General features: G+C 37.7%; 1 protein-coding gene across 1 annotated transcript; it reads left to right on the forward strand.

Annotated features, from left to right (window-relative positions):
- The first annotated feature begins 2,041 nt into the window (after window positions 1-2,041).
- Window positions 2,042-11,478, forward strand: LOC135702303 (uncharacterized). Its single transcript, XM_065223334.1, has 3 exons — window positions 2,042-2,144; window positions 8,734-9,402; window positions 11,384-11,478. The coding sequence occupies exons 1-3, from the start codon at window positions 2,042-2,044 to the stop codon at window positions 11,476-11,478; spliced, it is 867 nt and encodes a 288-aa protein (XP_065079406.1).
- The last annotated feature ends 2,112 nt before the right edge of the window (window positions 11,479-13,590 follow it).

Raw genomic sequence — 13,590 nt, forward strand, 5'->3', positions numbered from 1 at the left:
CAGACCGCTAGTATATTTATTTACATTAACTGACCCTTCGAGCAGACTGACCAAGTTTCGTCTCGCTCTGGAGGAGTATAAGTTTGACGTAATGTACAAAAAGGGCACGGAAAATGTGGTAGCGGACGCGTTATCACGAATTTCCGTAGAAGATTTGAAAGCTCTCACACCGCAGACTGGTTTGGTGTGTACAAGAGCTCAAGCCAAGAAACAGCAGGCGTCAGATGAACTAAAGGCAGGAGATGAGAAAGAAAAACTTAACTACATAGAAATACAAATTGGGCCCAAAAACAGCGACAAAAATAGCCAAGCTACAGAAACAACAATTGATGAGCAACTGAAGAAAGGAGTTCTCTCTATCGAGCCTAATACGTCATTAACTCACCTACGGGGAGTGATGAAACGATTAGTGGACTTCGCGAGAGCAACTAAAATTATAGGCCTTACACTGAAATGTTCGAACGAAGCAAAATCGTTGAGGGAAAAGATTGAAGCCCTCCAAGTTAGTGGCATGCCACCTATTTTTATAATAGGAAAGAAAATCACGGAAATTACGAACAAAAAAGACCAACAGGTTGTAATAAACGATTTCCACGTATTGCCAACTGCAGGGCATGCGGGAATCAAGAGAACAACCAACACCATCAAACAGCGATATCACTGGAAGTCCATGGATAGTGATATCGCATCCTTTATCAAAAATTGTCCTCAATGCCAAAAGAACAAAAGCCAAAATACTAGACAACCAATGCAGTTGACTAGTACGGCCAGTTCGGCGTTCGAGAAAATTTTCTTGGACCTTGTAGGTCCTCTTCTACCAGACGCGCAAGGGAATCAATATATTTTGACAACCCAATGCGATTTAACCAAATACATTACGGCAACACCAATTTTGGACAAATCGGCAGATGCTGTGGCCAAAGCATTCGTCGATAATGTCATTTTAAATTACGGTGTTCCAACGCAAATCTTAACAGATAGAGGGACAGAATTTATGTCTGCTCTATTTGTTAAAATATGTAATCAACTAAAGGTAGAGAAGTTGAACTCTACCGCCTATCATCACCAAACAATCGGATCGTTGGAAAATTCCCACAAAGTCTTGGGAAATTTTCTTCGTATCCAAACGGGAAACTCATACGGAAATTGGTCTGCCTGGGTACCGTATTATAAGTTCGCTTATAATACAACGGTACATAGTGCAACGGGCAAGACTCCATATGAACTAGTATTTGGGAAGCTTTGAACACTTCCATCAAACCTAACAGAACAGAATGAGACCGACCCTGTCTACAATGTAGACGATTATGCTAGTATTTTGAAATTCCAGTTGCAAAAGTCCCAAATAGAAGCTAGAAAAAGTCTTCTGAAAGGGAAAGCAACTAGGGTAGAAAAGAACAAGCAAGGATGTAGAGACAAAATTTTCGCAAAGGGACAACAGGTCCTGGTAAAGAGAGAAGTGGGGTCTAAATTGGAGCCTAAATATGAAGGGCCATATCAGGTCCTTGAGGAGTTAGGTTCCAATATAAAGATCCAAATAGGGAATAACACGGATATCATTCATAAGGATAGGATTAAAATTTTTTTTAACTCGAAATAGTTTCTTAATGTGGAAACAACAATACCGAAAAAAAAAAAAAAAAAAAAAAAAAAAAAAGAGAAAGATATTGCAAACACATTTTTATAACTAATACATCTATATTACAATTATATACAATTATTTTACACACATTTATATAGTAGACACAGTTATATTATACAAGTTTGGTACCAAAACACATCATAAATAATTCAAAAACATATTACAAACACATTTTCATAACTAATACATCTATATTACAATTATATACAATTATGTTACACACATTTATATAGTAAAACAATTATATTATACAATCTTGATACAAAAAAAAAAAACTCAACATAAATAATTCAAAAACAATTTAAAAACTTATTCTGTTGAATAAATTTTTAAATTTCATTCGGATAGGGCGTGTGGTGGATACGGCCCTGCGCAAGCAATGCGCAGACGGACGATAAAATGTATGTAAACAAAAAGATCAGCATAAACGCGATCACGCCACTCGGGCAGCGAACGCAGTTTGTGCTGATCCAGCAGAAAGGGTCACGTCCGCCACCGCTAGGTAGGTTAAGTTAGCATAAGAGAGAAGTAATAAAATGATTCTTAGTTCTGACACGGAGGCGAGCAGTTGAGTTGATTTTATCATACCGAAAGCCAAGTGGCTAATACTAACAGATAGAGGGACAACTTTTCATAGGATTCAAAATGTGCAAAAACTAAACTCACCGAACATTAAATCTCGCGCGATCGAGGCCATCAAGACTTGAGGATCTCATTAAGCAGTTTAATGGTTAATGTAGGTACATACCAATACAAAACTTGTCAAACAAGACAATATTTTTGGCCACCTACTTATATGGAGATAACCCATAGTGCGTTGGTTGCCGACTCGTAACAGCCACCGTTGATGAAATCTATTGTTTTTGGCAGAAGGAGATGTGTAATGAAATGTTTTTGGTCGCCTAAAAAAGGAAATTGTATGTCACTTCAATTTAAAGTACAATTGCTTTTACTATCTTCAAACACACCAACGCTCTAATGGGGGAGTATCAAAAAATCTGTGAAGCAATGCATAAGATACAGGAAACACATGACACACTGAATGTATAATCCCTTATGATTCTGAACGCTTGAAATGTTATTCGTCGTACAATGGGTGCTGGTTGGAAGTAATGATTGAAACCTTCCAGGCAGGACGTTCATTCAGAATGGTTTTTATGCTGTCATTTTCCTGCAGATGTTTAATTTCAAGTAGCAGTCATTATCGTCGTCGTAGACGCAACCGTCGTAGACGCGACCGTCGAGATTGAACGATAATTTCTGAGCATGAGCATGAGCATGAGCATGATTGACAGCCCACGGTTGCCACTCTGTTATTGCCTGATCAGCTGTAATTACACAGAGAACCAATAGACGATGCTTGGAACTAGCAATCATCCTCAATGTGTAAAAACTGGTGATCTCAAACTAGGCAATACCAGCGCCGGCCGCGCCTGGACACAGGTCAAGAAAGGAATTGGGTAGGAATGTGTTGTCGTGACACTCGCTTTATTGGAAGCCGAGAACACCTCTGCACCTCCACGAGGAATCACTGGGATGTTGGGTAAGAGGGTTGGGTTTGCAGCAGGACTCGTTTTGGTAAACGATAAGCTGAATTGATGTCTGAACGATCATATAACGCGAACGAGCTTGGGATAGAACCTACGGTCTTCTGCTCATTAAGCAAAAACGTTTGCCACTAGACAAACGAGCTCCTTTTAGTCGTCGAGTTTCTGTTATTACCATGTATAAAAAAATGATGATGGTCCCACCTCTTACCCCTACAAAGGTTTGAGCTGGACGATTTATCTCTAAGATAATTGAATATGACATTTTAACCAGGTTGGCAAACAAAATCGAACTGGTTTCAGTTACAGATATAAATTCCCTCTAGAGTTTACAATTGCTTCACAGCGATATAAATGTGGAAAAGCTCAGGCGTCCACCTCTTAGTTCGCCTTTTTCTCCACCTAAAATATTCATAAGTATTACAAGCAATCAAGAGTTAATGAACAATCAACAAAGCATCCTATTACAGTAGCAACCCCGCAATCTGATGCTATTATAATTTTCAGCAATGTCAGGAATGCTCATGAACCTCTAACATTTGCCAGAAAACTTATTACTAACTCAAGGCATCTTTCAAATAAGCTTCAAAATTGCATTTTTTTTTATCAAATGTCCTCTATATCCGAAATACGCGCGCGAGGCTCAAACCTTTGTAGACTACTTTTTTTTAAATTAATCTACTATTAAATCAAATATTAAAAATCCATCATCACCCTCGTGGCGAACAGAAATAGTTTTTGCAGTGCTACAATAATTATTAAAAAGTCGTTATGACAGATCCATATAAAATAATCCGTTAGAGATAACTTCGTCAAGATACATAATTTGTCAATTCATAAACAAAATCACTGGATAACTGTTCAAAATACAGTTTTAACGTGTGAAATGCAGTGTCTTTTAAATTCTGTAAGTGTTGCTAAACATTTGATATGTCTAGGCATCGAATTGAAAACATTTATTCCTTTATAATATAATGAATATTGTGAAGCACAAGTCAAGAAATGTGGAGTTCTTATTTCAACCGCGTTTCTAGTATTATATCTATGAAAGTCACTTCCTCTTTCAATTCGATCACACAAATATCGAGGCAGCAAACCGTTAACTACTTTAAAAATGAACACCATAGTCAAATATACAATTCTTTGCTTCACCGACAACCATTGTAATGCATCTAGCATCAAAGTTGAGGAAGTGAATCTATTACATCTCAAAATCAAACACATTATTTTATTCTGCAAGCGCTGTTATCTCGATATTTGTGTTGCTTTGGCCAGAAATAAAATGGAAGGGCAAAAGTCAATATGAGGAGAGATGATTGATTTGTATAGCTGTATTTTACTGGCAATAGTTAAATCGACATAGAATTCCATACTTCTTGGAAATTTTCTTGATGACATTGTCAATTTGAGAGTTGAACTTAAGTGTGTCATCAATAATCACGCCAAGATATTTAATCTCCCGAACGCGAACAACAGTCTCATCATCAATTACAACAGAGACGTTCTCATTTACTCGATTCCGCGAAATTACCATAAATTTATTCAAATCTTCATTCAAGTGTAAAACGGCATCATCTAAATCCATAGCTGCAATGAATAACACAGTATCATCTGCAAAAAGATGAATGTCGCAAAATCGTAAAACACGTCGCAAGTCATTAATATACATAATAAATAACAGGGGAAGTGTATTATCCCTGGGGCACTCCAAGGGTATTCCCCACGGGACTAGAAACAGAATCATTAAAAACAGTCCGTTGAGTTCTGTCAGACAAATAGCTTTCAAACCATTTATATGCATTACTCGTAATTCCAAAGCGCTTGATTGATCTTAACAATAAGGGCCTAGAAATTATTTCAAATGCGCGTTTAAGATCCAAAAAAACAGCAACAATCGTATCTTTACACTCCAAGTTATTTTTCCACTTCGCTAATACCAAATTCAACGCGGTTTCATAAGAATGACCTTCCTGATATCCCGATTGTTCTGGTATCAACAAACTATTACTATTTAAATACTCCAACAGCTGGCCTTTAACAACAAGTTCTAAAATTTTCTCTAATGTGTGCAACATGTTGATGGGACGAAACTCTTCGGCTTTAATCGTTCCAGCAACTTTTTGAATAGGGACCACTAAGGATTCCTTCCAAATTTGTGGCACATGTCCAGTTTGTAATGATTCATTAATAAGGTCCAGCAAGCTATTAACAAACAAAACGATTGACAAATCTTGAATGCGGATGGGTTTGAGATTAGACTCACGATGTTCTGCTTAGTAAGCAAAAACGGTCACTCTTAGGCCACCGAGCCCTTCATATCGCATCGTTACAATCCGTGGATACAGAAGGAGTTATTGTTGGTTGGGAAAATTCACGTTTTGTTAAACCTAAAACAGTAGACACACACAAGAGCGAAAGGGTTTGTGCCGCTGCAAAGAACAAGAACGTTACTGAATGGAGAAAAAAAAACTATTATACAACAAATGGTTGTGCGAAAAGAGGGAGAATGATAATTATTGGAGATATTGGAGAGGCCATCTTGCAGTGGAAGATTGACCACAAACCAACAGGCGTCCGTGTGCAAATGACCGGTATTTTTAAGTGCAGTGCCATTTAGTGTACCCCCCCCCCCCTTGTGGGGTTTCTGGAATGTTGGACTGCCTCCGTTCAGGACCTCGTACCGTAAATAAAACGGTCTTACACAGTTTGTGGTAGAGCTTGCTGCAAACTGTCTTCTAAAGGGCGAACACGAAATTATTGCGACACATTCAACAGGGCATAACTTTTTTACCATTGCGTAAATATCAACCAAATTTTGCACACTTTCTCATTGATGTGTATTGTGTACAAGCTGTCAAACTCGAAGTCGTGTTTTTCGATTCAACGAAAATGGAGGTGAACCAACGCGAGTTGAGAGAACAAATTCTTTCCAAACACCTGGAATTTCCTGACCTGTCGCACCGGCAGTTGTGAAAAATGTTGAACATTCACCATTCAACCGCCTCCAGAGTGTTGAAGCGGTTCCATGAGTGGTTGACGTTGGAACACGGCAAAGGAGCTGGAAGAAAACGGGGACCGGAGAACAAAAAGACGGAGGGAAAGGTGAAGCGGATGATTAAAGCAAATCCCAACGTCTCAAGCCGTGATTTGGCTAAAAAGATCGGCATGTCGCAGAGCTACGTCCAGAATGCAAAGAAGAGAGCTGGACTACATACATACAAGGTACAGAACTTCCCAAACCGCGATGAGCGGCAACAATCGACGGCTAAAACTCGGGCACGGAAGCTCTACGAGAAGATGCTGACAAAATATGGCTGCTGTGTGATGGACGACGAAACGTATATAAAAGCCGATTTTAAGCAAATTCCGGGGTTGGAGTTTTTCACCGGCAAGAGCAAGTTCGATGTGGACGACAAATTTAAGAAGAAGAAAATGTCGAAGTTCGCCTCCAAATATCTCATTTGGCAGGCCATCTGCTCTTGCGGACTGAGGAGTGAGCCTTTCGTGACAAAGGGCACAGTAAATGGCGAGATCTACAAAGCTGAGTGCCTCGAGAAGCGCCTTTTGCCGTTCTTGCAGCAGCACGACGAAGCTCCGCTATTTTGGCCAGATTTGGCATCATGCCACTATTCTAAAAGTGTCCTGGAGTGGTATGAGGCCAATTCTGTCCATTTTGTTCCAAAGGACATGAATCCGCCAAACTGTCCGGAGCTGCGCCCGGTGGAGCAGTACTGGGCAATAATGAAGCGGGAACTTCGGAAGAGCAAGAAGACAGTCAAAGACGAGAAGGACATGTTAAGAAAATGGAAAAAAAAAACTGAGAAACTGGTACCGGATGACACTGTAAAGACTTTGATGGAGGGCATCAAGCGAAAATGCGTTCAATTTTACACTCAAGGCTCCATCGATTAACTTTTCTTTTGATTTTTGAAGTAAATATACAGCAATTCCATAGAAAAAAGTTATAGTGGGTCTCAGAATTTCATGAAAATTAGTATAGTTCTTCCTTATCAAAAAATATTAGACTGATATTTTTTTTATTGCGCCATTAGGGTGACCATTTCCGTGTTAGGGTGGTCCAAAAAATCATTTTTTTTCAAAAATGTCTTTTTTCAAAAATTTATAACTTCTGAACCTCTTGACCGATTTTTACGATTGACCCTTCAAATGAAAGAAATTTTAATGTAGTTTTAAGAAAAATTATGAAACACTCAGAGATATTTGATTTTGTAGGAAAAAAATATGGTACAAATGCTTTTTCTTGATTTTCACTGCGAGGGTCTTCAACAACTTCATATTTTAGTATTTTTAATTGAAAGATCATTTAATTTTACATAACATATCAAAAAATTAGCGATGTCGGAGAAGTAGTTTTGGAGATACAATTTTTTTAAATAAAAAATTATTGTTCCGCAATATATGCACCACACGTGCATGGAAACGATGAAGACGCAAGGTAGTTCACAATGTGTCTCCATCGAGTCACAGCAGCTGTGACTAATGAAATCTATGAGTAACTTACAAGCTGGGTGCAACATTCAGTGCAATCTGCGGGCCGTCCATAAACCACGTAGACCAAGTTTTAAACATTGCAGATCCTACCTTTCCCTTCGTATACTCAAATTTTAAAGCGTTTCGTTTCAATACTCCTCCCATAGGGCCTTTTCCATGACAAGTTGCGAAAAAATGCCACACGGCAGCAATGCCAAAAATTTTTTGCATCTTGCATCAGTACCTAAGAGTCCAAGCTGTACCTCATAGGTATATCACTCGTTCGTAGGCAATGACTTTTACATAAGCTCCAGCCCAATAGGCTTCGCGGTGTTAGCGACATTTGGAAATGTTTGGTGGTGTTTGTAATTATTCGCAATATTCATCTATTTACCTGAAACAGCTGTTTGAAGTGACGTCATTGCTTACGAACAGGTGATATACCAATGAGTTACAGCTTAGACTCGTAGGTATATCACTCACTCGTAGGTACGATATAATGCTTCACATAAAACAACGAATGTTATGAAAGAAATGATCAGTTAGAAATCAAAGTTTCCTACTAGAACAGTTGAATTGAAGAATATCTAAAAATGAAACGTAAGTTTTCAATGTGTGATGTTTGGATGTTGAGTTTATGTGCCAGAAAAATCACCAATAAATTGTACGATTATGCAGTGGAAAAAAAGATTAAAATAGATGAGAGTAGCTCCTTCATTTGTCAACGATGCTACCACAAACTATATGAACCCAATGATGCCGTGACCGAAGAAGCCGTTGCAGGACCATCCAGAATCGCTGCTGCAGGTACGTTATTTGAAAATTCATGTGATTCTTCTTTAAATTTCAATTCTTTTCTTCTAACTACTAACTTAAATTCTTCTTTTTTGCAATCATTTTTCAGAGTCCATCGAAGCAACCAGCATTGAATCAATTTCCTTTGCGGGACCGTCCAGAATGGTTCCTTTTCCCTGCCAAGGTAAATAATAAAAAATAAATCATTTGTATGTTTTTTTTTTCTAATAATCAATCATTTTTTATATTTATTTTCAGAATCAGTGGAAACAACCAGTTCTGAATCGATCGTTACCACCTACAACGCACCTTTGTCGGACGGAAATGAATTCCTTGTACAACTTAAGGATAAATATAAAGAAACAATAGACAGCAATGAGCGATACAGGATTTTAACCACACTTCCCAAAAGTTGGTCTACATATAGAATTATGAAGGAGTTCAATGTTTCCCAACATATGGCCAACCAAGCAAAAGCACTGCAGCAACAGAAAGGAATAATGTCGGTGCCTGTAAATAGGTTAAGCAGAGCTTCATTAGGAGAACCAACGATAATGCTTGTTCGTGATTTTTACAATAGTGACGATATAAGTCGTGTTTGTCCGGGGAAAAGAGATTATTTAATATCTAAAAATGATGAAGGCGAAATCTACGTACAAAGAAGATTAGTTTTGTGTAACTTGCAGGAGGCGTACTCCATCTTCAAAAATACATATCCTGATATTAAAATAGGATTTTCCATGTTCGCCAGTAACCGTCCGAAACACTGCATTTTGGCAGGGACAAGTGGCACGCATACCGTATGCGTTTGTATATATCATCAGAACGTTAAACTTATTTTTAAAACACTACAAAGCAGACAATCACTCCCAGATGGTGTTGATTCCTATCACGATTTGTTTAAAAAAATAATTTGTCAAAATCCAAGTGAACAATGCTGGCTGCAGTGCTGCAAAAATTGTTCAGGAACGCAAATTTGTCCACAGAACTAATGACTATTCTTAGTAACGGACATGTTGAATCAATACAATTCAAACAATGGCGTCAAATAGAGAGATGCATTATGGACTTAGTTGAAATGGACACACAGGAATTTATTGATACTTTTTTAGAAAAATTATTCAATTTATTGCCGCATAACTTTATAGCTGAGCAACAGGCAAATTACATGAAACACGTCAAAAGCAATTTGAAAGCTACAGAATGCATCATAATCTGTGATTTTTCGGAGAATTATTCTTTCGTTGTGCAGGATGCATTTCAAGGCTTTCATTGGGCGAACGCCCAATGTACTATTCACCCTTGTGCTATTTATTTTAAAGACGAAGAATCTAACGATTTGAAATTTACTAATTGCTGATTTCACTAAACATAATCATGTCGCAGTTCGTTTATTTCTTACGCATTGTCTAGCGTTCATAAAATGTAAATTGCCAAGCTTACAACAGATTTACTTTTTCTCAGATGGATCAGGAAGCCAATATAAAAATAAGATGACCGCTTTTAATTTATGCAACATGCAAAAAGATTTTGGCATTGCTGCCGAGTGGAATTTTTTCGCAACTTGTCATGGAAAGGGCCCTTGTGATGCTTTGGGAGGAGTATTAAAACGAAACGCTGCGAAAGCGAGTTTGCAAGGCCACCATATAACAACGGCCCAAGAACTTTACTCATGGGCTATTTCTAAGCCAGATTCAAAAATACACTATCAGTTTTTTTCGGAATCCGATTACAATAAAATGGAAAGAAAATTGAAAAACCGTTATATACATGTGAACCAAATTTCGGGGACACAGTCATTCCATAGTTTTAAGCCTGAAAACAAAAAGTATATTATTGTCAAACGGTATTCATTTTCAACGGAAGAAAAATGTGTGAAATTGTAATTAAAGAAAATAAATGCTTCATGTTTTACTTATTTTTCATCGACCTCGTCATTATTTGTAGCATTTAAGTACTTCTCCCAGAATTTTGATACCAAAATTAATAATGTCAAACTGGGGCCTGTTTTAAAGCCACCAAGACTTCAATGGGGGAGGGGAGTCCAGCCACAGTATACGCTCGGTAAAAATATTTTAAAATTTTAGTAAAGTATGCAAGGGGGGAGGTAGGATCTGCAATGTTTAAAAATTGGTCTACGTGGTTTATGGACAGCCTCCAGGCTGAACTGAATGTTGCACCCAGCTTGTAAGTTACTCATAGATTTCATTAGTCACAGCTGCTGTGACTCGATGGAGACGCATTGTGAACTACCTTGCGTCTTCATCGTTTCCATGCACGTGTGGTGCATATATTGCGGAACAATAATTTTTTTATTTTAAAAAAATTGTATCTCCAAAACTGTTTCTTCGACATCGCTAATTTTTTGATATGTTATGTAAAATTAAATGATCTTTCAATTAAAAATACTAAAATAAAAAGTTGTTGAAGACCCTCGCAGTGAAAATCAAGAAAAAGCATTTATAACATATTTTTTTCCTACAAAATCAAATATCTCTGAGTGTTTCATATTTTTTCTTAAAACTACATTAAAATTTCTTTCATTTGAAGGGTCAATCGCAAAAATCGGTCAAGAGGTTCAGAAGTTATATATTTTTGAAAAAAGACATTTTTGAAAAAAAATGATTTTTTGGACCACCCTAACACGGAAATGGTCACCCTAATGGCGCAATAAAAAAAATACGAGTCTAATATTTTTTGATAAGGAAGAACTATACCAATTTTTATGAAATTCTGAGACCCACTATAACTTTTTTCTATGGAATTGCTGTATATGTATAAAACTACCCTAAAATTTTGGTTTGATTCTAAACATTATAAGAAAATTGGCATGACATTTTCGGTGTCGCAATAATTTCGTGTTCGCCCTTTAAAAGCATGAAACTTAAAAATTTCGTGCAACTTTTAGCGCTGTTCAAGCTCCTCCGGGCTAACCCTCAGCAGGGCCGTGAACAAGAAAGCTTTGATAAGGCACCTTCACCGGTTCCTCCTCGTCGTGATTGAACGATAATTTCCCACGCAAAAGTCACGAGTTCTAATTTCATCGCCGGGCAAGTCACGAATAACCCAAGAGTGTTAAAGTGACTATAATAAAAATAAAAAATAACTGCCGGAAGCAGGAAGCTGCAATGTGTATGCAGACGTTCTAAAAATCTACTTGATTGTACGATCCAAAGAGGACTGCCAGCATCTGCAGCGGTATCTCGATATCTGTGAAGACTGGTGTGACTGGAATGATGTGCTGTTAGATCTTTCACCTGTAATAAATCTCCAATTCGCTGGTCTTGAACGATCGGTGGTGTAGGCATCGAAAGAGTCTCAATCAGTGATAAGAAAAACTCAAAAACTCAATACTCATGCGTGAGTTTATTCGCCTATGAGTTTTGCCATGCAAAATTCAACTGCGCAAAAATCCCCGATGGGTTTTCAAGTTTAAAAAATATTTGCTTTATATTTTAGCGTTATCCATTGCTGTTGCTTTTGCATCAGTGAATGGAAAGCGAAAAAAAACGGGAAGGTACTGGGGGTAAATCCTAAATCTAAAATTGTGACCGTCACGAAAAGGTGTAAGGTTTTAAACGCTTATTACTGCTTCATTAATAGATGAAATTCAAATCCAAATACACCAATCGATAGGAAATAACTCTCAATTTTTTAAATAACTCGAAATAACTCTCCACAATAGATACTTTTCCAATTTTCCATAAAAAAACAGTTCAAAAATATACAAATAAAAAGGGATTATTTTATCACAATTTTCATGAACTAAGCGTTCTCCCCAAACCCAGTCATCAAAATCGAGTACCACTTGGTTGCACATCGTTCTGATTAAACCTGAAAAGTTATAAAACCACGCTGCTGTCATGGCTCAACTCATTTTCGCTTCGGACGGTGTGGGAGAAGGTAGCAACAGCAGCAGCAGTAGGAAGGCAGCGGTTCCTGTCAACCGCAGCGTTCACCAGTTTGAACCCCGAACCTTGCGTGACGGCGAGGACGAGATCACTGGATGCTGGCAGCGAGCCCTGTCGCCTCGATGGCGCAAGCACTCCGAAATGGATCAACCTCGCCTGAGTGATGTGATAACGATCCCGCGTTCCACAAATCTTGTTGGGCTGTGTCCCAGTTGGCGAGTTAAATTTAATTTGTGGTTAAAAGTAACATTCCGAAAGTTATTTTTAATGTTTGAAAAACCCGGTGATTTCGATCAATCAGTTTTCAAACAGAACTCAGCCACGGTTGCCAAAATTTAACTTCTAGTCGGTCAGAAATAACCACGCTCGGATAGCAGGGTTATTCGATAACTTTCCATCTATCAATTTTATCCACGAGTTAAATTTAACTAGCTAATGAGGACACAGGCTTGGAAGTAAAATAAGGGACGATCCATAAATAGCGTAGCACTTTTAGACCATTTAACCCCCCACACCTTGACAACAACTAAAAAAAAAACACTTTTTTTCCAGGATATTAGTGCAACAAGCTAAAATTAAATTAAAGTGGTTTTTTCTCGTACACTTTTAACCGTCCCCAGAGAGCCAAAAAAATTAAAGTTATGAGAGAAAATTCTATTTCGAGCTCAATCTCTCAACATGGCATTTTGATGACGCTCTATTTGTGATTTCCCTCTCACAGATTACAATATAGAGTACTTCACACTACTAAACATGTCTGGTACCTCTATGTATGGATTTAGATTACCATCCATTTACATATTTTGCACTAAAGATACTTTCTGCCCCACCCCATTTATAAAAACGGTGTAAAATCGTTTCGGGGGCGGGGCTTTTAAAGTAATTTTTGAGCAAAATATGTAAAAAAGGAGGGACTTCGGACGTTAATCTAAATGTAAATTAAAAGATACCAGACATGTTTTGCATTGCGCTGCCCTCTATGAACAATTAACGGAAAACAGATTATGCGTAGTTTCCGATAGATGTCACCACAAACAACAGCAGTGACATCTGATGGAAAATGAATGAATGAATTTTTTTAGCGTTCTGATGGTGAATCGCTGTGAAAACCTTATTTCTGATCAATCTCATTACTACATAACTTATTTATTTATTTATTTGTTCATTTAAGATTTGTGCTCTAGACATCTTGAAGTGATAGTGA

This window comes from Ochlerotatus camptorhynchus, unplaced genomic scaffold, assembly GCF_037179485.1.
Source record: "Ochlerotatus camptorhynchus isolate MF236.1 unplaced genomic scaffold, CSIRO-AGI_Acam_v1.1 ptg000191l, whole genome shotgun sequence".
NCBI classification, from domain to species: Eukaryota; Metazoa; Arthropoda; class Insecta; order Diptera; family Culicidae; genus Ochlerotatus; species Ochlerotatus camptorhynchus.